We start from the raw sequence: 25,278 nt of genomic DNA on the forward strand, positions 1-25,278 counted from the left end.
TGCCGGTAATTTGACCTAGTTTCGAATAAGGTGAAGCAAAAGTGTTAAACATCACCATCGATCCCAGAAAATACACACAATTTGCTACCGTCGGTAATTAGACACTAGTGTACAGTCAGTACATACAGCTGCGGTCAATACTAGGCGCGTATCCAGGGGGCGTTAGGGGCGCCCCCCCCCCCGGGTAAGAAAAAGAGGAGAGAAAAAAAAGAAAAAGAAAAAAGGGAAAAAGAGGGGGTAAAGGAAGGAGAGGAAGGAAGGGAAAAGAAAAAGAAGAAAGAGAAAAATGAGAAAAGGAGGGAACAGAAGAAAAACGCCAAGACACCGGGAAGAGAAAGAGGAACAGTGACATAATAACAGCGCTGATCCCTATAACATATACACAGGGTAGCCAGTGACGGATCGAGGATTATGGAAGGGGCGTGCGCCTCAGCCTACCCCTTACACCAACAACTCCATTTTTGACGTTTCCATTGTCATAATCCTTGGTAGGATTTCGGCAAAGTATATTCTTGTCTTCTCGAAAGCTGTGAAGGATGTAAACATTGACTGTCTTTATCGCAAACAGGTCATGGAACATAATTATCCTAGTCTCGTTGCATAATTCATTGCATGCTTGTAACAATAGGTCTATAACAAAGAGATGTGTATTTCAAAAGTTACACATATAAATATAGGAAGCAGGCACTGTTTTATGTCAGTAAGCTTAAGCATATAAGAAGTTAAATGCTGTACGTTTGGCTAAGCCCCGACTATCTTCCCTTAAAGAAAATGATTTAGTGTGTAAACGTAAGTTGGCCGAACGTTTCGATCCTTGCAGGATCTTACTAAGAGGCTAAATGACAAGTAACAGTAACAAAAGGGACAAAAACACGCACAGAATACAGACATGTTAATGGGCATGGTGAATACACAGAGATTGATGTAAGGGGATTAGTAGACAAGGGATGGAGAGAAGAAAAAAAGAAACCAACAGGGGAAGAGGGGAGGTAGGAGATAAACAGTGGAGGGACAACAAGAGGATTAAGAAAAGGGGGTAGGGAATCAACTGGAGAAGGACAAAGACAGAAAGGTGTGGAGAAAAAAAGGGTAGAAGAGAGCTATGAGAAATGATTTACTCAAATTTCAAGTCGGTAGCATTAGGAAATCATAGGAATCCAGCTTTTGCTATGATATCGTGTATACCATTTGTTTTCTGAAGTTTCTGAAGTCCTAATCTCACCTGCCGATTATTCATTTTTTCATTACTGGCAATGACATGCAAGTTCAAAGACTTTAGCAAGTCTATTATTATATCATCAAGCCACATATTTATTCAATCGTTTCACATGTTTCTTGGGGGGGGGGGGGCTTGGTTATACTTTCAAACGTCATTTTCTCTTAAATGACCTATTTTTCTTTATGTCAGTATTAGGTTTTCTGACTTTCATAAAGTAACTACCGATTGAGCAGTTAATAAGCTCTGGTCTCTTTTCAAAAAATCTCCCCTCTGAAAGGTTTGTCCATTTTGTATGTGGGACACGGAATTTTATTCCTGTGGCTTTTATTAGGAATGTTTAAACGGTATCAACATTTCTAATTTTGACTCAATTAAGCCATTTAATGTCCTTCGGAGGAAGTATGTGTAGAAGACAATATTATACATGCATTTATAAGAAGGTTAACACAAAGATGAGTAGAATCATTGAAAATAAATTGTTTCTTGACTGGTTAAATTTATTGGGTATCAAGTGTACTATATTGATCTACTTAATAATGAATAGTTAAGCAAGACGACTTTGCATTAATTATAATTACATTATGAGAGTGTAAAAGAAGTAACGATTAAATTAGCAAAGCTTACACCTATCAATTAGATTAACTCACAGCAAGTACAGTAAAAAGCATGATCAAAAAGACAGATTTGAATCGTAAGCAAACGCTCTGCAGGTCAATAAAAGTGAAATTCGACAATGTTTGAATATTGTTTATACAAATATTTCTATGTTAACAGCATTATCCCAATGATACAACGAATAATAAACGTGGATACAATTTAGTTAATGTTTAAGTATTCGAAATGAGATTTGATGTTGCCTAAGCAGAAGACTAACCATTTCGGTAAAAATAGGGGATTCTTCCTTAATATAAAAATATGGTGCGGTGATGTATTAAATGAAACACACGCTCTCATGTTTCAGATCCAACAGTGACCAGTGATGTAATTAGTAAAGCACACGTCCTCATATCTCAGATCCAACAGGCTCCAGCGATGTATTAAATGAAATATACGCTCCCATGTTGCATACTCAACAGGTACCAGTGTTATACTTAATGAAACACACGCTCTCATGTGTCAGATCCAACAGGCTCCAGTGATGTATTAAATGAAACACACGCACTCGTGTTTCAGATCCAACAGGGTACATTGATATATTATATGAAACACAAGCTCTCATGTTTCAGATCCAACAGGCTCCAGTGATGTATTAAATGAAACACACACTCTCGTGTTTCAGATCCAACAGGGTACATTTATATATTATATGAAACACAAGCTTTACTGTTGAAGATCCAACAGGGTCCATTGGCGAAGAAATACAGTAAAGGAAAGGGTCTACGTCACATGAGAATTTGATTCTTACCAGGAAATAATTAAATTTATCCGGATGTCGTCATGTATATTTTATAGCGAAAACGACCATTTAACGGATGTATAACTTCCGTGAAGAGGTTATAAAACATGAAAAAGAGTTCTCCTTTCGATAAGATTTGGGATAACAGTTTCTGAATTACACGACTTAATAAGCGGTGATCTGTCACCAGGAATGATATAAAAAGATCCGAGTGAAATTGTCTTCATCGCGTTGGTTAACTGCAGATTTTCATTTTTAGACGTCTTCTTACCATATTTCACATATACCTTTGTAATTTTTTTTCCATCTAGATATATAGTGTTATATAGAGTGAATTTCATACAGGTACTGGGTAAACATTATATTACAGGAAATGGTTTGGCTCCATAGGCTATATACAGGCTAGTGTTATAATGTAGAGACTGGTCTTAACGTGTAAGTTCTATCATGTGTGCTAAATGAAACAACTATAATTATACACAGTCTTACAAAGTAAATTGTATGTACAGATGTTTTCCGTAAAGCCAGCCCAATAAAGATATATACAGTTATTTTCAAAGTTCTATTTCTAACGTATGTTCTCTACAACTGACTATATAGAAAGTGTTTGAGTACATCATATTTTACTAAATAGTTAACTATTTATTTGAAAAATGGGCGTGTGTACGTATAGAATTGTTGCAAAGAGTAACCATTTTCTAACAGTGCACTTGAAGGTACATGACATGAAATGCAAAGACAGCCATTCAAAAGGTCTCTACATCTCATGGAGAGTGACCATTTCTCTCCCATGGTGATATGTTGGTTTGAATATTTCTAAAAACTGTGGTCAATGCTAATATATACATCTTATTTATAATACAGATATGCATGAGCCTTATTAGTAATCAGTTTAGAAACGTCGTTGTTAATCACCGTTAGAACGTTTAAAGCTTCGAGCGAGGAATCGGATGATTAGAAGCAATGCCTCAGCTGTAATTATAAAGAAATATGAATGTTCGATGTCATAACACGATATTTCTTTACTTTTTTTTTTCAACAGAAGTTGTCTCAGAATGCACTAAAGAATGATCTCCTATCAAGTAACATAATTTGCAAAATGCGAACACTCTTTTCTAAACTTTGTATTCTTCAATGTTACTCAACTTAATGAATAATTGTATTTGCAGCATGCATATGTGTGTCGGCGGCACTAGCGCGTGTTGGAACTTTGGTTTGAGAAAAGTAATACCACGGGGCGACAAGATTTACACCTGACAAAAAGATTAAATCACAACTCGCCTATTATAGGAAAGCAGGAGCAACATTCATCTGTTTTTTTTTCTTTTAAGATTGGTCGGAGTGTCATAATAAGATAACAATCAAACACACTTGTCTATTGTATCATCAAAATGTTATGACGATATCGAAGGCAACATGCATTTCTTAATGCATATGAATTAGCCCCAGACAAAGAAGAAAGAAAACGATACTATCCTCTATTACCAATGGAATATGTGTTCGAATCCTTGATTTTACTTTAAGGTTACAGGGCAAAGTACTTTCAGACCGAAAACACACTCAGAGCTCGTTTCAATGTGGTTGGGTTATGTTGAAATTTATTTAAACATTACTCACCTGAGACGATAAATATGATGAAAATATCGAGAACAAAGAGACCAGTATATATTGCTGCACCGTATTCGGAGCTCACTCGTACAGACACTATCATGATATTTATAAATATCGCAGCCAAAGAAAAAAAACTGCAATTAAATCAAAATTTAATCAATATAATGAATGTTCACTGACTATTTTCTAGATGACAAATGGAGAACTAGGAACCAAAATGTAATCGATACAAAGAATGCTCACTTACTAGTTGCTAGATGAAATTTGAGGTATTGTTTTTATAAACTTCATAATTAACATATATTCCATTTAGTTTCCTTCTTCTTTTACTGACAGTGATACTAAAAAAGAACATATTTGAAATACTTTAAAGACAAATGAACGAATGAATAAAGTTAGTTAGCCGACAATTAAGACCAAATATTACTTCATATATAAAGCGACTGCGTTATACTTGTTTTTTATCTAAACTTTTGCAACTCTATTTTATGTGCTTATCCTTTTATATATATATAGGTTTTGGTCTGTTTTACAGTCTTCTCGTGTTTTTAGAATTTTGTGTTCGTAGTTTACCCACTGCTTAATTTTCGTTTATGTGTTTTCTAGACTTTTTATTGCTTTGATTTCTCTGTCTTTTTATTTTTTTATATTTAGGTTTGTAAGGGGCCTAAGGGCCTTTTAGTATTTGGCGCCATATTAAGAACTTATTTATTATTATTATTATCCGTGTCCATTACACTGAATCAATTTCAAAAACGAAATGTACCTAGGGTAGGCTTTTGCTGTATGATGTTAGAAATTACAACATCTGAATGATAATGCAACGAAGATGGTGACATGGCTTTGCTTATCTGGACTTACCTGTAACCTCTGTTCAAATTTGTTTTTCATTGGACTGTATTTAGCATGAAGAGTCAGAAACAGAACCGACATCCCGATGGTTGAGAGCTGTGTCAATGAGTTATGCCATCCAAGCAGTGTAACCATCACAGTCTGTGTGACCTTCCTGGTCAACTCAATGACCTCCCAGTACCAAAACTGACTCTTGTAATTCTCACAGAGAAAATTGAACCAAACTGGGGAGTCATATTTTCTCCTTTCGGTCCCGGTGACCAGTGGAGTGGTTTCGTCAATAGAGCCACCATAACTGCAATCGAAATCGGCATTAGTTGTAGCCTTTTTGCCTTTGGTATGATATTTTCGTAGCAAAATCAACAGCGACAATGGAAACCCAACAACGTACACCGCTGTAGCAATGTATGCCGCAACATGATAGGAGTCAAGATCTTTACAATCGATGCCGTAATCTGCTCGAAGAAGAGTTATGGACTCATTGCCGACGCTGTATATTTTGAACGTAGAGCACGCTGCTGGGTATACCGCGAAAATGGAATTACAAGTTGGTGTGTACGTCACAAACAGCACAAGGACAACTAAGTTGAACAGCTTTGAAACTGTCTGTTTGGCCCTTTGTCGAACAGTGAGTGAGAAGAATCCGCACTTTGCTATGAAATAGACTGTACAACTTAGGTAAAGGTACGTGATGACTAATACAACTGGAAATATTAGAACAATTTTAAACTGAAGCAAAGGATTTATCTCAAATTTTTCATTGATGCATTGAGGACGAACAAAAACTTGAAAGAAATCAGCAACTACCATCGATAGAAATTCACCGAAAATTAATAGAGGACCTTGCCATTGTACGTTGTGGAAAGTCTCGAATAAATCACCAATCACTTGATAAAAGCCGAGAACAATCTTTATTCTTGACGATAATTTATCAATCATAGTTCTTTGGTTGCTTATCTTGTTTTTCTTCCAGACAATGAACGAAAGTAGAGCAACGCACGAGAGAACAACAAAAAGGAACACTACCAGCACCCATAATTTACTGGGACAAGGATGACAGGAACTCAGAACCGAATAATATCCCGATCGACATTTGCTACACATCCAACCGGTGTAACCAGCAGCACAGTTGTCGATACCATACATTGGAAGACCGTCTTTATTGTCGCAACTCCTACTTCGAGGACAACGATAAACAAACGGCATAGAGTATCCATACTGCATCGTTGTGTTATCATAGTCATCGGTCTTAGTTTCTAGATTCTGCACAAATTTCAAGTACTGATCTGGTTTTGTTTTCGGAAAAGACCAGTTCCAGTAAAAGCCGGGTAGAATTGATATGTAATCTTCAGAACAATTTAAGCCGTCGGCGATACAAAGAAAACATTCCCCAAACCGATGCTTACGAGCGTAATTTTCTTTACATACACAAGCTCGATAACCAGCGGATACGTTTTTGTCCGTTCCTTCAGGGCAAACTTTGCATTGGACTAGAGAAGAACCGCTGCCTTTTTCTACAAAATTTCCATCATTACAGGTTTTGCATTCAATGCTTCCTATTTCGTCTTGGTAAAATCCACCTAATCGTAAAAATGCAGAGATTGATTTAAGTTCTGGGTAGAGTAATTGAACTAGAATGGAAGATCATTAAGTGGATCCAGCATCTTAATTTTGAAAAATGTCTTTAAGAGCAGGGCATTAGAAGTGAGTATAAGTTAGTCAGCTGTTAATGAAACGAAGTGGTTGTTTAACTTGGTGTAAAATAACCTGCTCATCTATAAAAAATAAAAAAATAATAAAAAAATGAAAATTTACCTCACACAAAATTAAATAAATGATATATGTCATATCTAAGAGACAAGAAGCGAGTAAGTGGGACTAAATGGCTTTATAACTGGTTAGAATGAACTTTAGATTGAAATTCAAATGTTTACGGCACCTTTCGGACAGCCTCTACACTTCTTGCGAAATCCTCCACCAAGTGTACCCGTTGGACATGGTCTACATTCATTCCTGCCTTTACCAATATATTGGCATTCGAAGCCTTGCTTCTCAAAGGATTGCACTAAGAATGTAAAAGCTTTTTTAAGTTTCAAAGAGGGAAAAGTTTCATCGTTGACACATATGCTATAATGAGAGAAGAAAAACGAAGGAAACAGACAGAGTGGGAGGATGTGAATGTCATCTTTTAATTAATGATGTTTATTTTATGATGCCAATGTTATTTATTTATGATACAATACTATCATATTAAGAACTGTGTACACACTTGCCATGAGCATAAAAATGAGAAATGGAATGATAGCTCTAGTTTTCCCTCTTTAATGACAATTTCTTTTACCAAGAACCTATCTGTAAAGTGAATTTCATTAAGTTGCCAAGAGAAACGTATGCGCTTATACAAAGTGCTTTTCCATGATTATTTATGTAAGAGCAAAATAAATTTGTAGCTTAAGGAAATAGTGTTACTCTTCTTGCACATCCAATTATTGTAAACCAATGTGCAGCATGAGTTCAATTATATTTGAAGTACATAAGCTTAAAACTTATGCTTAAGACTAACGTTACATGTAATGAATTATTGATAACTTCGAAAATGTAGACCAGTACATGCTTAGAAGATACTTAGAAAATCTGTAAAATGCGATAAAAAAATATGTCAGGAAGTGCTTTTCTTAGTATTATAATTGCCTTTAACTATGCTAAGATCATTATTTCCTTCGATTTATAAATGATATGTACCAGTGAACATGTTTAGTAAATATTTTGCAAATAATTTTCTGTATTGACAACGAAAATTCCGCATATATCTATTAACTTCGGAACCGGCTTTTATGTTTTGATGATATTGATATGTTAGGAGAAAGGGTAAAGATAAAACACTTAAAATTAAACCAAAGACACTAACTATGGCGATCTCCAGCGATTTTGTTCAATCAATCTCAATGAACGCCAACGGCGCCATTCTCAACTTTCAAAAGGTCGGTGCTAAATTTTAGAAAAGTTCTTGATACCAAGAAATGCTTCCATTGTAAAGCCTATGATCACATCAAAAATTAGGATTATGATTGCGGGCTGCCTTCAATTCCCTTTTAAGATAATGCATTAAAAAGTAAACCCAAGACACTAAGAAAGCAAATAAAACTTACATATTGCCGTTTGTAGACAAAGGTAGTCTCCCTAATTGGTTGCAGTTCATATATCTTAACAAGACAAAAAAAAAAGAAGCTCTCTCATATTTCGTAGCACAATATAGCTCTCTGTTTCATTAACATACAATGAATCGTCTTGAGCATGTTGCAGATTTATCTCAGATGATTGTTTTATACTTCATTACTTGCGTCGGTCGAATGAGGTTCCTGAGAAAATATGTATTGATTTTAGAATAAAGAACAGAAATTGCATTTCAAAAGAAAAATTTATTAAACAAAGATATGATCAAGCTGATATATGTTTAAAGCACTCACAAGGTACTTCCATTTCCAACTCCGTTCAGCGCTACTTGTGAAAAATTCAGGATGTTGTTCTTGTACAAGTGGCTATGGAATATAAAAACACACAATGTAACTTTCTTACAGACATTATTGGGTATGATCATATGTTGTATGTGCTCCTTCTCATTAGAATAGTATTGCAGTAAAATATGTCATGTATCTCTATGTAATCAATAAAAAAGTATATGAACATCGGAAAATGGACTAGGAAATACTTTGGCTTGAAAGTGATTCGAACCTTTGATTTCAAGTAAGTAACCCTGGCCTCTACCAACTGGGCTATCCAGTCCTTAGTTGATGGTGATCCCTAATAGTCATTGTTAATTGGGATGCCAGTCAGAAGCCACAGTGAATCCAATACCGAGTAACTAAGGACCACACATCAGTTTCATCGTATAAAAATTTAATAGGTATACAGGGAAGGGATTTCAAGAGAAATCCCGCTTTTAATTAAGTAAATGAACAATGTGATACGGCTGGTAAATTATAAATAATGCGAAAGCGTAAAGTGTATGGCTAGAACGGGAATAAAATCAATTTCATCATGTACAAATTCCCTTCCTATAGCAAACAACCCATCATTACAGTACATAATACAATTGTATTACCATTTATGAAATGATTACACTGTCATACCAATATAGTTTCTATTTTGTCATCAATAACTATATGTGCAATTGATAAAGCAGACTGCGTACAACCAGTTAATTAAGGTATAAATTCAGGTATCAACGACATGTTAACGCGTTTCACTTCTGTCATACTTGAGATAAAACGTTAAATTATATTAAAACGTTTACATGTAATAAAATTGTGAAAATCTTTGTGTTTTAAGCACGTGCATACTTACATATCAATGTTTTCGAGAGCAAACGAGTTGTTGGAAACATTCGAGATGTTATTCGCAACCAGGTATCTGTATTAGAGAAACAATAACGTTAACAATTCATCACTTTACAAGGATTTTGCAACACTTGTCTAAAGCTTAGATGTACAGAAAAATAACGTTTACTTACAAACATGTGAGATTTGTGCCCAAAAAGGCTTGTTCTGCGATGGAATGAATAAGGTTCCTGTTCAGAATTCTGCAAAAACATAATAGAAAATGATTACTGTGGCAGCGGAGCCCAACGATCCTTAGTAATCTACTTACTTTGAAACTTCAAAACTACGGCAACTAAATTATAGCATTCTGTCAGAAAGCGTTACGAGATCTCTTAGTGAAGAACGCATTTGATGATCTACTAAAAGTGTGTTCCATAGCCCTAAATATATCACTGGAAAACTGATATGTCGGTGTCTTTGCAACCATGTCTTAAGAGACTAGCACAAAACGATCCATTTGGTATCAAATCATGATAGCGTTGAAATTCTTACAGGTATGCTAAATTGCCTAATCCCTGGAAAGTATCATTCCATAGACAAGTTAGCTTATTTCTCTGCAGTTGTAATATCAACAGTCCGTGATTTCCACCGTAAGCACTGAAGAGTCCTCTCGGAATTACAGTTAAACTATTGTTCGACAAGTCCCTGAATATTCGAAAAAATGAAAAAGAAATACGATTTATAGGAGCTAAGAGTACATATATGTATTGCACTGTCGTAAGGAGACACCACTCAACAGTGAAAAGTAACTACTGCTTAACGGTGTCACCACAACTAACCCTTGGAAGAATACATTTTTACTTGTAATATACGCACACGATCACTTTTTAAGCCAAAAGAACATATAAAGTGCAAGTAACATTTACGGCCCGAGTAAATGTCAACAGTGGTTGATAATATTTTTCTCTGCTAAGAAATAATACATTGGACATTACGCTCACCAGTTGCAGCTATGAAACAAATATACACTGAACTTACAAACTGAATGTCAAGTTGATTGTCTCGAACAGCCCGGCGGGAAGAGATGAAAGATTGTTTCCATAAAAGGTTCTAAACGAAGTAATGAGTACATTTCTTGTAGAGAACATCACGATATTACAATTCTTGTGAAATCTTCAAGGAAGATCGCAATATATTAGTTTGTGTAATATTGGGTAATAGTAATGATTGCTTATTTCAAATATAGACAACCGAATTTAGTTAAATATGAAAATGAAACGTTAAAAAGCAAACAGCTGGTAGAACTTACATGTGGCGAACATGGTTCAAACCAAGCAATGAGGTATTCGATAGAGTTTCAATTTTATTTTTTGAAAGGTATCTGTCGAAAAACAATTGCGTTTGGTAAATGTTAGATAAAGATAATTACAGCAACAGCAATAAGTAAACAAGTGCACAAAGAGTTTTTAAGATGTTATTACTCACATTTCGCTCAGATTTTTGAGAGATTGAAACATGCCTTCCGGTATGTAGGCTATGTTATTTGAAACAAGCATTCTAAAATTAAGAGAAAGAGGAAAACCGAAGGAATACTTTTTTCCTTAGATGTGAAGAGGTGCGTCATTTTATATTGTGATAATGATTACTGCATTTTATATTGTGATAATGATTATTGCAAACAATATTTTCATGAGAAAAGTGATACTGTAACGCACAGTGCTTTTTAATATAATTAACTATCATCAACATAATACACAACAATATCTGTGCTCCAGTTATTCGCATCCCTCATAACATCATAATCGAAAAGATAAGAGTGCACCGCTGTTTGTTACCGTGAGAACTTCGTAAGTCATTTGGACACATTTAGATCAGGTACATGATGATGGTAACGTATCAGTCAATGTGATACAAATAGGTGAAAAGGTTTAACAAGGTATGAACTACAAGAGTATAAGGCAAACAATTCTTCCGTGACACAACTTTCTCATTGCGTGGATTAAACATCCCTGTGGTACATACTACACTACCTCGCTATTTAGCAGCAGGCAATTATCTTTTACCACTATAAGATCTCTTAGTGAGACATTTCGTCATATGTAGGTTTTACAGTATGTTATTTTATAATAATGACGCAATATTTACATTTTACATTAATGGAGTAATATGGATACACAGCTTAAACTACTGTCTTACAATCTTTTAGTCTCGGGGAAGAAGTCCGCAGTTGGTCGTGCTATATTGTTATCACACAAATCTCTGTTGGAAGATAAAGACACCAAAATTGACATTCGTTTCAAGGATTGGGAAAGAAACTTCTTAGTTAGCAAACATGTCAAAACAAATCGAGAACCACTACTGCTAATCATTATCAATGTCCATCTTCTTTGCACATTTTTCAACATTCTGAGCACATTCATGCTGATATCAAACTTTGCGTTGAAAATACTGGTGCATTACCATCCGAAAATGTATTGGAAGCTTAAATATATTGAAGAGAACATGATGCGTGCATGTGTATTAATTTACTTTACTGCATATTCATATGATATTTCATATATGAAATAACAAGCCTTGTGTGATCATCTACAATCATTAAATACCTGATAGCAGGAAGTCAGTAACTGGTGGCAACATCATTTCTATACATCAATGCTTATTGTTAGTTCTTACACATTGAAGTACTCACAAATGTATTAACGAAACATTTTTAGCAAACATAGATTTCGATAATGTTGTCAATTCATTTTCATGTAGTTTTCTGAAATGACAAAAGGAAAAACAATGTAATACGACCTAACCATCAACAAATTAGCCACCATAATCACATCTTCATGCGGTGCCACCAGAATATGATATTTGTCTAAATGGACCTTAAATAATAATTGTACAAAGCAAGTACGAAAATTAGTGTCAAATATTTCATTGTTATTTTAAACAAAAGTTTCTATATCATGGTATAAAAGTAATGTACCTCTAGTTACAACTCTAAAAGATCTAGCAGTCATGAGTTCTGTTTTAATCATTTCAAAACTTTGACCTAGTAGACACATATAAGTTGTTTTTTTTTTCCATTTTTTGCATTTCCCTTCACGATCATCAAACTGTGTTATTTAACACATTTTACACAGGTACCCAGATATCGCTTGCATTACAAATAAATTTTGAAAAATAATATTTTCAAAGGAATAAAGAAGAACCCTATGAGGTTTTAATTTTAAACGACTTCTTGTTTCCTTTTCCTGTTTCTTACAAATCGTTCAAAGCTTCAATTTGTCGAAAACAGTCCGGCGGGAGATGTGTTATTTGGTTGTTGCAAATTGACCTGTCAGAGAAAGAAAAATCATAGAATGTTGCTAAGCGATTCATCAATTGAATGTTGCTAAGCGATTCATCAATTGAATGTTACAAATGGTTTTAAATTTACTGCAAAGTCTGCTATAGTATTAAAAACTGATGAAGAACGCCCGGAGTGAATGGCAATTGTATACCTTCTACTTGAACAACGCGTCCGCTCTCTAATCATTCAACATCATTGTGATTGTTATGTCAAAAATTTCTGAGGTACCTTCTACATTTTTTAATATTGACCAGCTACGAGGGTTTCTTTTTTTTTTCCCTTTAGTATAGGTGTTTGGTATGTACTATTTACAGGGCTCACATTTAGTGAGTATATGTGCTGGTGTGTAGAATTAACCAGGCTCACATTTGGTGGGTATAGGTGTGTGATGTGTAGAATGTACCGGGCGTGTGGATGAGACAAGTAACTAATGAGCAGTGATTACTGTATTAAAATAGTAAGAACATTTCAAACATGGCATTGAAGCAATACTTTTAACTTAAAATATTTATAATTGTAGCTACAGTGTTATCTAAGTCATCGTTATGCGTTAATGAGAGGCAAACCATGAAAACGAGCATCAGATAAAAGAGAGAGAGAGAGAGAGGTGGAGAGAGCGTGGACCTGAAACCGCTAACTGTTATGTTTCTGGTGAAATTGAGTACCAGATATACGTATGCAGAACATGTTTTTTTTTTTTTTTATCACTGTCGTTCATACTCTTATTTATTATGATTCCATATGTACGGTAACACGTGTTAACTTTCACTTATCTTGGGTTTTATTGAGGATTTGAGCAAATTATTATAACATAATTATATTTTCTCTCCATTAGTCCCTTTCTCTACACTAAATAGAGCACATATGCAGAATCAAAATATACTTAAACTTAGTAAATAACTCACACAAATTTCAATTTTGTAGTGTAATCAAAAATTCCTTTCGGTAGACTCGTCAGATTGTTATACGACAAATCCCTGAGTAAAGGAAACATAGAATCACAGTGTCAGTGTGTCCCACATTGTTATTACAAATCATTCGATGTATACAGAGCATCAGAATCATTAGCAAATGTTTCTGTGATATCGGCGATCATTATCATAATCATGAATATCATTATCATCATTATCATTTACCTTATCAAAATCATAATCATAATAATGAATATCATTATCATCATTATCTTTTACCTTATCAAAATCATAATCATAATCATAATCAACAGTATTGATGTTTGTATATATGTTTATATATATATATATATATATATATATATATACATATACATATATATATATATATACATATATATATATATATCTATATATCTATATATATATATATATATATATATATATATATGTATATATATATATATGAGTGTGTATATATATATTGATGTAGGTTACTTACAATTTTTTAAGGTTCGAATTTCCATTGAAGATGTCTTCTGAGAGCTCTTTGATGTTGTTATAACACAACCTCCTAAAATGATTAAGATACAATGTATTCACTTAAATGCAATTTCCTGCGCATGTTATAGGCATATATATATATATATATATATATATATACAAATACATATATATATATATATATATATATATATATATATATATATATATATATATATATATATATATATATATATATATGGACTATCTATGGATCCTACCTTAGGTCGACAGTTACATTGACTTACACACTAAATTTAATCTAACCCTAACCCCTTTTTCTAACCCTAACCCTGAACCGACCCTAACCAAAACTTTTAAATGAACGTTTTAGAGGACGGAGAACATTATAAAGCTATTTGCGACGATAAAAAAGTGTCTTAAAATGGTAGTGAAAACATTAGGTCGACACTGAAATGTCGACCTGAGGTACACTGTTGACCTAAGGTACACTTTTTTACCATAAACTGTCGACCTAAGGTACATATTATGCTTATATATATATATATATATATATATATATATATATATATATAGTGGTCTTAAATCTTTATATAAAGTAAATTACTATAGCCTCTCTTTTGATATTAATACCCAGTTGAATATTAAGAACATGTGTTGGTTTATTTATTTTCTAAGTTCGGGGTCCTACATCAAAACGTATACGATGTTCGACAATAAAAAAAAAGAGAGTGGCATTACAGATATCTGCCAGCATGCAATTTACTTAATATTTTCTTACAAGGTAGACAAATGTACAAGTTTCTGGAAAATCTTTGTGGGTAATTGCGTCAAGAGGTTGTCGTTGATATATCTAAGTAAAGAAAGGAACAAAATGTACAAAATATATGTTACCATGATAGAAATCCATATAACCTCACACAGAACATACAATGTATACAATCATCACTAATTAAGTGATAAATATGTGTTGAAAATAGTTGTTATTTTGATAAAAACATATATTGCATAGTCAACTCGCTCCTAATCTTGTTATGTTAGGAAATATCTGTGTTCGGTGCTTTAAGTAGCACAGAGACAGAGTTAAATATTTCTTACCCTTCTCGGATGCAATCAAATTCAAATTAGCAAAGCATGTTGTTGGGTTTTTTTTTTTCTTATAGGCCTAGCAAAATCGTAAATATTATTGTCGTTAGCTAATATTTCACTCATTAATCAAATAATAAGAAAAAAACGAGAAATATTGCAAGCATTTAGGCTGACGAATACATTCCTGAGATTTTCTCATAGTAATCAATTCTTCACTTTGAAAAATAAAAATCTGATAGTTAATATTACTAGATTTTTCAATGCAGATATGATAGACTAACAAGTTACAAAATAAACGAAACCGAAAGAAAGAGAACAGTTCTGGAAAGAAAAAATTCTCGAAAATACATAAATTTATATATTTTTATATATGTAAACATATATATATATATATCATCATATTTATAAATACATATTCATATATATATATATATATATATATATATATATATTTTTTTTTTTTTTTTTTTTTTTTCTTTCGGTCTCGTTTAATTTGTTATTTGTAAGTCCATCATACCTGCAGTGCCATATCTGGTGATATTAACTTGTAGATTGTTTCAAAGTGAAGAATGTATTACTATGAGAAAATCTCAGGAATGTTTTTGTCATCCTGAATACTGATAGCTTATTAATTAACTCACAAAGATGTCAAGTTTGCAGTGTGATCAAAAAGTCCTTTCGGTAGACTCGTCAGGTTGTTAAACGACAAATCCCTAAAAAAAAAACATTTTTCAATAAATTAGAGTGTCAGTTTGTTTAATGTTGATATTACAAACCACTCAATTTAGACAGTATATCGAAGTCATCAGCAAATTTTTCTGTGATATCAAAACGATTACGATGTTCCACAATAAAAATAATAAAGAGAGTGACATTACACATATCTGCCAGCATGCAATTAACTAAATATTTACTTACAACTTAGACAAATGTACAAGTTTCTGGAAAATGTTTGTGGGTAATTGCGTCAAGAAGTTGTCGTTGATATATCTAAGTAAAGAAAATGAAAAAAATGTACAAAATATATGTTACCATGACAGAAATCCATAGTACCTCACAAAGAACATACAATATATATAATCAACACTAATTAAGTGATAAGTATGTGCTAAAAATAGTTGTTATATTGATAAAAACATGTATTGCATAGTCAACTCGCTCCTAATCTTTTTATGTTAGGAAATATCTGTGTTCGGTGCTTCTCGTAGTAACAAAGGCAGAGTAAAATATGTCTTACCAATTTCGGATGCAATGAGATTCAACAGAAAAGCATGTTTTTTGTTTTGGTTTATAGACGTAGCAGAATCGTAAATGTTAGTCGTTAGCTTTACTTAATCACTCCTTAATCATATGAAAAAGAAATAAAACTAGAAATATTGCAAGCATTTATGATGACGAATGCATTCCTGAGATATTCTCATAGTAACCGATTCTTCATTTTGAAAAAAAAAGTCTGCTAGTGAATATCACTAGATTTTTCAATGCAGATATGATGGACTTACAAATGACAAAATAAACGAAACCGAAAGAAAGAGAACAGTAATGGAAAGAAAGATTTTTCGAACATATGTGACAATATGTATATTTTAATACGTATATATATGTTTAAATATATATATCTCTTTCGGTCTCGCTTACTTTGTTATTTGTAAGTCCATCATACCTGCTGTGCCATATCTAGTGATATTAACTTGTAGATTGTTTCAAAGTGACGAATCGATTACTATGAAAATATCTCAGGAATGTTTTCGTCATCCTGAATGCTGAAAGCTTATGAATTAACTCACAACAATTTCAAGCTTGTAATGTTATCAAAAAGTCCTTTCGGTAGACTCGTCAGGTTGTTATACGACAAATCCCTATCAAAAAAAAAAAAAAATGATCATCAAATTGGAGTGTCAGTTTGTTCCATTTGATATTACAAACCATTCGCTTAAGACAAAGTATCGTAATCATTAGCAAATGTGTCTGTGATATCAAAACGATTACGATGTTCCACAATGAAAAATAATAGTAAAAAGAGTGACATTACTATTAATATTTACTTACAACAAAGGCAAATGTACAAGTTTCTGGAAAATGTTTGTGGGTAATTGCGTCAAGAAGTTGTCGTTGATACTTCTAAGTAAATTAATTGGAACAAAAATGTACAAAATATATGTTACCATGACAGAAATCCATATATCCTCAAACAGAACATACAATATATACAATCAACATTAATTAAGTGATAAATATGTGTTGAAAATAGTTGTTTTATAGATAAAAACATCTATTGCATAGTCAACTCGCTCCTAATCTTGTTATGTTAGGAAATATCTGTGTTCTGTGCTTTCAGTAGTACAAAGACAGAGTGAAATAGGACTTACCCTTTCTCGGATGCAATCAAATTCCACAGCAAAGTATGTTTTTGGATTTGGTTTATAGAAGTAGCAGAATCGTAAATAGTAGTCGTAAGCATTACTAAATCATTCATTAATCAAACGAAAAAGAATTAAAAAGAAAGAATTTTTTCAAGCATATATGACTACGAAAACATTCACTGGGATATTCTCATAGTAACCGATTCTTAACTTTGAAAACGATTAATCTGCTATTAATATCACTAGATTTTTCAATGTAGATATGATTTACTTACAAATAACAAAATAAACGAAACCGAAAGAAAGAGAACAGTTATGGAAAATAAGATTTTTTCGAAAATACATAAATTTATATATTTATATATATATATATATATATATATATATATATATATATATATATATATATATATATATATATTTATATTCAGTTTCGTTTACTTTGTTATTTGTAAATCCATGATTCCTGATTTGAAAAATATAGTAATATTAACTTGTAGATTGTTTCAAAGTGACGAATCGGTTACTATGAGAATATCCCAGGAATGTCCTCGTCATCCTGAATACTGAAAGCTTATTAATTAACTCACAAAGATGTCAGGTTTGCAGTGTTATCAAAAAGTCCTTTCTGTAGACTCATCAGGTTGTTATACGACAAATCCCTATTCAAAAAAAAAGATGAAGAAACATTTATCATGAAATGGGATTGTCAGTTTGTTCCATTTGATATTACAAACCACTCGCTTTAGGCAGAGTATAGATATAATTAGCATTTTTTTCTGTGATATCAAAACAATTACGATGTTCCACAATGAAAAATAATAATAAAGAGAGTGATATTACACATATCTGCCAGCAAGCATTTCACTAAATATTTACTTACAATTTAGACAAATGTACAGGTTTCTGGAAAATGTTTTTGGGTAATTGCGTCAAGAAGTTGTCGTTGATATATCTAAGTAAAGAAAATTGAACGAAATGTACAAAATATATGTTAGCATGACAGAAATCCACATATCCTCAAACAGAACATACAATATATACAATCAATATTAATTAAGTGATAAATATGTGTTGAAAATAGTTGTTATTGATAAAAACATGTATTGCATAGTTAACTCGCTGATAATCTTGTTATGTTAATAAATATCTATGTTCGGTGCTTTTAGTAGCACAAAGACAGAGTTAAATAGGTCTTACCCTTCTCGGATGCAATCAAATACAACAGCAAAGCATTTTTTTTGGTTTGGTTTATAGACGTAACAAAATCGTAAATATTAGTCGTTATCTATAATAAATCATTCATAAATCCAATGAAAAAGAAAAAAGAAAATTGCAAGCATTTATGATGACGAAAACATTCTTGGGATATTCTCATAGTAACCGATTCGCCACTTTGAAAAAAATTGCTAGTTAATATCACTAGATTTTTCAATGCAAATATGATAGACGTAACAAATAACAAAATAAACGAAACCGAAAGAAAGAGAACAGTAATGGAAAGAAAGATTTTTTTCTCGAAAATACATAAATTTATATATTTGATATATATATATATATATATATAGATATATATATATATATATAGATATATATATATATATATATATATATATATCTTTCGGTCTCGCTTACTTTGTTATTTGTTAGTCCATCATACCTGCTGTGACATATCAAGTGATATTAACTTGTAGATTATTTCCAAGTGACGAATCGATTACTATGATAATATCTCAGGAATGTTTTCGTTATCCTGAATAATGAAGCTTATTAAATAACTCACAACAATTTCAAGCTTGTAGTGTTATCAAAAAGTCCTTTCGGTAGACTCTTCAGGTTGTTATACGACAAATCCCTAGAAAGACAAACATTTATCATTAAATTACAGTGTCAGTTTGTTTAATGTTGATATTTTAAACCACTCACTTTAGACAGAGTATCGAATTCATTAGCAAATGTGTCTGTGATATCGGCGATCATTATCATTATAATCATCTTCATCATCATCATCATCGTCGTCAAAATAATCGCTATAATTTTCATAATTATCGTTATTATTATAATTATCATGACAATGACGATGATCACGATCATGATCAGTATCATTGATCTATTTTAAATAATTAGGATTGCAAAATTTCGTTGATTGCGTCATTTTCGGTATTGTATTTCAATATTAAAGATGTTTTATACACACACACACCCACACACACACACATATATATATATATATATATATATATATATATATATATATATATATATATATATATATATATATATATATCTATATATATTATTATTATTATTATTATTAGAGAAAACCAGAGAAATAAGATATGACTCATAATTGACAAATAAGGAGTAAGTTTTAGAAAATATATTGGAATTTTCGGTCCCCCTGGGACCTTCGTCAGCAATACTTGGCAGTCGAATGAGAAGTACAAAATGTGACACAATGAAAGTATGACGCTAGATAAGTGTAAGTTGCAGTGATGGTATTAAAACCAACTAAACCATGACTATACAGGAAGCGGATTAAGGAGCAGAGAACGGATTACATATGCTTGTAGAACTGATAGTTGTTAAAGGGTCCCAAGTCTTTGTTGAGGCCGGTGATGTGAGACTTAATACGAAAAATCCAATCGATTTCTTTACGTTCACAAAAAAAAATCTATTCGTGATAATTTTGCAGGATTCCCAGTTTCCGAACATTTCAGTCTTCATGGTCATTCTCTAAAAAACCTAAAATGTATTTTAATTGCCTCGAACTTCAAATCAACTATTGAACGTAAACGTAAAGAAATCGATTGGATCTTTCGTATTAAGTCTCACATCAACGGCCTCAACAAAGACTTGGGAGTCGGGACCCCCTTAATCCCAGGGGGACCGAAAATTTCAATATATTTTCTAAAACTTACCCCTTATTTGTCAATTATGAGTCATATCTTATATCTCTGGTTTTCTCTAATAATATTTTCTTTTGGAGTAAACGTGGATTTTCGTTATATTATGTATATATATATATATATATATATATATATATATATATATATATATATATATATATATATATATATAAAGCAAATTCCAGATAAATGTTAGGAACTCTGTCAATACGCATGCTTTGAAACATGAGTTTAGTACAACATTTAGCATTAGAAAAGTGTCGCAACTTGTTGAATATTCAGCACATGTGTTGGTGTCTTTTATCTACTTTGGGGTCCTACCTCAAAACGTATATGATGTTCCAAAATAAAAATGATAATAAAGAGAGTGATATAACAGATATCTGCCAGCAAGCAATTTCCTTAATATGTACTTACAACAAAGACAAATGTATGAGTTTCTTGAAAATTGTTGTGGGTAGTTTCGTCAAGACGTTGTAGCTGATATATCTTTGTAAAAGAAAATGGAAACAAGATGTAAAAATGATATGTTACGATGATAGAAATCCATATTACCTTCCAAAGAACATACCATATATGCAATCAACACTAATTAAGCAATATGTATGGGTTAAAACAGTTTATATAGTAATAAAAACATGTATTGCATAGTCAATTTACTTCTAATCTTGTTATGTTACCAAATATCCGTGTTAGGTGCTCTTAGTAGCAGAGTTAAATATGTCTTACTCTTCTATGATGCTATCAATTTAAATAGAAAATCATGTGTTTGGTTTGTTCTCAAAGGCGTAACAAAATTGTAATCATTAGTCGTTAGCTATATCAAATCATTAATTAATCAAATGAAATAGAAAGAAGACAAAAAATATTACAAGCATTTAGGCTGACAACAACTTTGAAACAATCTGCTAGTTTATATCACTAGATTTGACAAAGCAGATACGATTGACTAACAAATAACGTTAACGAAACCGAAAGAAAAGAGAACATTCATGGAAAGAAAGAAGTTTCGCATTTCTATATATATATATATATATATATATATATATATATATATATATATATATATATATATATATATATATATATATATATATATTTATACCAAACATCATGACATATGTTAAATATTAAAGATAAACCAATGATAGTCATGAATAGCTTAAATTATATTAAACATGATTGTCTACTACTTTTAGCAGTAAATAAAGAGCTGTCAAGATACATTATCATTTAATTGTGGTATAATTAATACTAAGTAATGAAGTAAACCAAAATAAAGTTAGATGCTGTCATGAATATACAAAAAAAAAAAAATTAATATATGTAACGAGAGTATGCTTACAAGGCTGTTAGCTGGGTTGTGTCATAGAATGTTTCCTCGTGAAGCTCTGATATGTTGTTTCTTGAAATATTTCTGTAGAGGAATTTCAATTTCTGGTTTACTTTTTAACACTAAACTAATTCGTACATATTTTTTAGCTAAAAGCTAAAACATAAATACTGGTTATTACCACTACCAACAGTACTGACATATCCGTTGTGCACTGGGTGTATTTTGCTATTGTCAGGAATGTTTTGTAATAGATGATGAATCAACTAAAGTGGAATTAGACACTATAATAGCAAAACGTTGAAAGATTAATAAAAAATAGTAAAACAACCGTTGATAGGTTTCACTTCAAACGTTGTTTGGATTTGAATTGCATTTGTTTTATTAGTTGTGAAGGAAAGAAACATTCGTTGTTATTCTACGAAACTGTTACTAACGTTTTATTGACTGTTGCTCTTTTTTTTATAAACCCAGTACCACCAATGACAAATCACTTGTACATCTCTAAAGAAGCCTATGCCACGTTAAGAGAGGCCACCCACTGTAAATTGCTTGATACGTTTGTACTGTGAATAACACAAAGCCATTAATCAGTATAAACTGAAGTGTGTTATAAAACCGTAACACGTGTTACACCTATCAGCAGATGCTACTGTGGAAAAAAATACTAACATACGAATTCATTACCCAAAGCCTGTTCTACGAATGACTGGTTATGAGTCAAAGCAACTGTCCCCAAATGTCTGACTAGTAAGTGTACCTTGGTGAGATGGTTCAAATGGCATATTTTCAGCGTTTTACAGTAAAGTGTCATCCGGTTGCTGTTAATATGTGGACGAAATATTGTCAAAACCTTTAGAGAAGTCCGGTTAGTCTAGTCAATCATTATGCATAGGATTTTATGTTCAGTCTTTTTCGTTTATAAATAACTCCTTCTCAGCAGCAACTGGTCATAAATCTAACACATGTTAAGAAGTTATTAAACACATTAATTTTAACTGATTAACGGGTGCATACCTTTACCAGTTTAGAACTAATTAAGGCATGAAAAACGGCTGGAGAGGCAAAAATACTGTAGTTGTTGTTGAAGGAAACACAGAACTAATATATTGTTTTGATATAAATCAGACAAGGAAACAGTTACTTACAACATGTTAAGAGAGGTGGTCAATCTGAAGGTGTCCTTTGCAATCAAACTGAGGTAGTTTCTAGAGAAGTTACTGTTGAGACATTATAAAATATGTAAATGAATACGGACACCTCTATCCGTTTACTATCTTGAAAGTTTTAGGTTATGGAATGTTTATTCAGCTCATAAGAGATAAACAGTGTAATGAGAAATTCATCATCATATATTGATAATAATGCAGGACAAAATATTTTGTATTTGCTACAAAGATGTATTGATGTTTAACGACTACAAACAAGTGATTCTTAATAAATAAAAACTACATATACTTTTAGAATATTATTCCGACAAAATTAATACATACACACACATATACAACAAGGGTGCATTCTGTACAATCGTAGCACTGGGTGATACGCCCTCATCGGTAGTTATACGAAGCCAGTTTATACGCTTTCACACACCAGTAAAGTGTAGTCGAGTGATACGGACTTCGGTCTGTGACACAGACAGGGATCGAATCCTACCTTCCTCCCTTTTTTCACCGTTTATTCAAATAAATTGTTGATTGTCAACCATTCGATAAACTGATCTGTGTGGGGTTATTACATTATGTATAACGTACCATGTATGCAGTTACTATCCATGTTGCTTTTAATTTCTGGAGAGTTTGAATGAGTTAAATAATAATTAACCATTAAAGATGCAGAATTACTTACGCTGAAGTAGACGTACTTACGCAAAAGTAACATTTGATGGAATAACCAGTGACAAGTTATGCAGTTGTCTTCTAGAACAATCAATACTATAACCTTTCCTCGTTTCGTTACATCTACAGATTCCTTTGGAACCGCAAGCATATGGTAGTTCTAAAGATTGACAAATCAAAATACCATGCACCCCGTGTAGGTAATTATGTTTTGCAATTTTATCGAGATTTGGTATTTATTGAAACGTGATATCTATTTACTTATTTTTAAGGGGAAGGTATGCTGAAAAAACATATATTCGAGTCATGTGATATTAAAATACATTTTTATTTTCGGCGACTTTGCACTCCCTCAGAACGACCATTGAGTATCCCCAGCTTCCAAGATATCACAGGAACTGTACTCATGTGTATTTTGCCGTTTAACAGCACCCATTTTGCAGTAATTAACTTTCATTCAGGTTTGCTTAAAATCACATTAAATATTAACTTAAAACAACTATTTTAAAGATGTTACCATGTTGTGTATAACATATTAAAAACATATGTTATTATTATTCACTGAAAATATAATTGAGTTAGCGAGACAAATGAATGGGCACATTTACACTTTGGAAATAAAAGAAGGAAACCTTACCGTTGGTTTCACACGGTATATCGTGGCCTTCTTCTGCGTCGTTAGTCACGGCACCATTTTTCGTCACCAATATCAGAAATAACAGACTCAAGGCAATCTTCATTTTGGAGATTCTATTAAAATTATAGCATACAAAAGACTAAGACCCTCACCCATGACGTGTCGTATAAGGCAGATAAATAACAATTGACTCATAATTGATAATTAGTACTGTTTTAGAAAATATATTGGACCATGGACATGGACATGGTATAGACAACCACGTAACATCCGCTCAGTGCTGGTTCGCACTAATCTCGCCCCACCCAGTAATGAGCCTGAGGCTGCCTGACAGTGGTAACATCCCCTGTAACAAACCTAGATGCTTGGTGTGCACACACCTCGACCCCTCCCCCGCATTCCTCCACCGGGCCTCAGGTACTACTCTGAGACCTGGTAGATTTGGTTGCGACTCAGCCAATGTCATCTACCTCCTATATTGTTGCAAGTGCCCCCAGGTCACCTATATTGGCGAAACCAGCACTAAGTTCAGACTTCGCTTCAATAATAACAAACTAAGTATCCGCAAAAATAACCCAGGTTTCCCTGTTGCCGAACACTTTAATCTCCCCAATCACAACTTATCTGATTTCAAATTTGTCGTTCTATACGGCTTCTTCAAAACCGCTCATGAAAGAAGCAACCGGAACTAAAAACTATCTTACGCCTCAACACACACAACAATGGGCTCAACAGGAATCTCTCTTTAATGAGTATACATGCTAAGCTAAATACCAATAATGTCTAGTTTCTTCCATTTCATTAGCACAACTGAAGAACAGCCGTGTTAACGCTCGAAATATATTGTAACCAATTTAACGTTCTTAGTAATAAAGTTGGAAATGAAAGTATCATTTTTTTTCCTTTTTTGTTTCTTGTGGATATATCTTACTTTCCAACACACACCAACAGACATGT

At 32.7% G+C, this 25,278-nt stretch overlaps 1 protein-coding gene across 2 annotated transcripts in view; it reads right to left on the bottom strand.

Moving 5' to 3' along the window:
* Nucleotides 1-2,434: 2,434 nt before the first annotated feature.
* The window catches only part of LOC139982403 (uncharacterized), a 36,640-nt gene continuing 13,796 nt past the window's right edge, over nt 2,435-25,278 (bottom strand). The window contains exons 2-31 of one of the 2 annotated variants that reach the window (XM_071995224.1): nt 24,322-24,434; nt 23,715-23,844; nt 22,995-23,066; nt 21,859-21,930; nt 20,931-21,002; nt 19,388-19,459; nt 18,488-18,559; nt 18,195-18,266; nt 17,291-17,362; nt 17,029-17,100; nt 16,160-16,231; nt 15,883-15,954; nt 14,934-15,005; nt 14,151-14,222; nt 13,643-13,714; nt 12,651-12,722; nt 12,087-12,158; nt 11,594-11,656; nt 10,883-10,954; nt 10,707-10,778; nt 10,436-10,507; nt 9,950-10,102; nt 9,589-9,657; nt 9,423-9,488; nt 8,546-8,617; nt 8,228-8,281; nt 7,018-7,205; nt 5,088-6,658; nt 4,233-4,360; nt 2,435-3,587 (exon numbers count right to left, since the gene is read on the bottom strand). In XM_071995224.1, the coding sequence (XP_071851325.1) occupies nt 3,584-3,587; nt 4,233-4,360; nt 5,088-6,658; nt 7,018-7,205; nt 8,228-8,281; nt 8,546-8,617; nt 9,423-9,488; nt 9,589-9,657; nt 9,950-10,102; nt 10,436-10,507; nt 10,707-10,778; nt 10,883-10,954; nt 11,594-11,656; nt 12,087-12,158; nt 12,651-12,722; nt 13,643-13,714; nt 14,151-14,222; nt 14,934-15,005; nt 15,883-15,954; nt 16,160-16,231; nt 17,029-17,100; nt 17,291-17,362; nt 18,195-18,266; nt 18,488-18,559; nt 19,388-19,459; nt 20,931-21,002; nt 21,859-21,930; nt 22,995-23,066; nt 23,715-23,844; nt 24,322-24,424 (3,897 nt within the window). In that variant the 5' untranslated portion in view covers nt 24,425-24,434 and the 3' untranslated portion in view covers nt 2,435-3,583. The remainder of the gene's footprint in view (nt 3,588-4,232; nt 4,361-5,087; nt 6,659-7,017; nt 7,206-8,227; nt 8,282-8,545; nt 8,618-9,422; nt 9,489-9,588; nt 9,658-9,949; nt 10,103-10,435; nt 10,508-10,706; nt 10,779-10,882; nt 10,955-11,593; nt 11,657-12,086; nt 12,159-12,650; nt 12,723-13,642; nt 13,715-14,150; nt 14,223-14,933; nt 15,006-15,882; nt 15,955-16,159; nt 16,232-17,028; nt 17,101-17,290; nt 17,363-18,194; nt 18,267-18,487; nt 18,560-19,387; nt 19,460-20,930; nt 21,003-21,858; nt 21,931-22,994; nt 23,067-23,714; nt 23,845-24,321; nt 24,435-25,278) is intronic. The other variant, XM_071995225.1, reaches the window with a different exon arrangement.

Source organism: Apostichopus japonicus, chromosome 16, assembly GCF_037975245.1.
Source record: "Apostichopus japonicus isolate 1M-3 chromosome 16, ASM3797524v1, whole genome shotgun sequence".
NCBI classification, from domain to species: Eukaryota; Metazoa; Echinodermata; class Holothuroidea; order Aspidochirotida; family Stichopodidae; genus Apostichopus; species Apostichopus japonicus.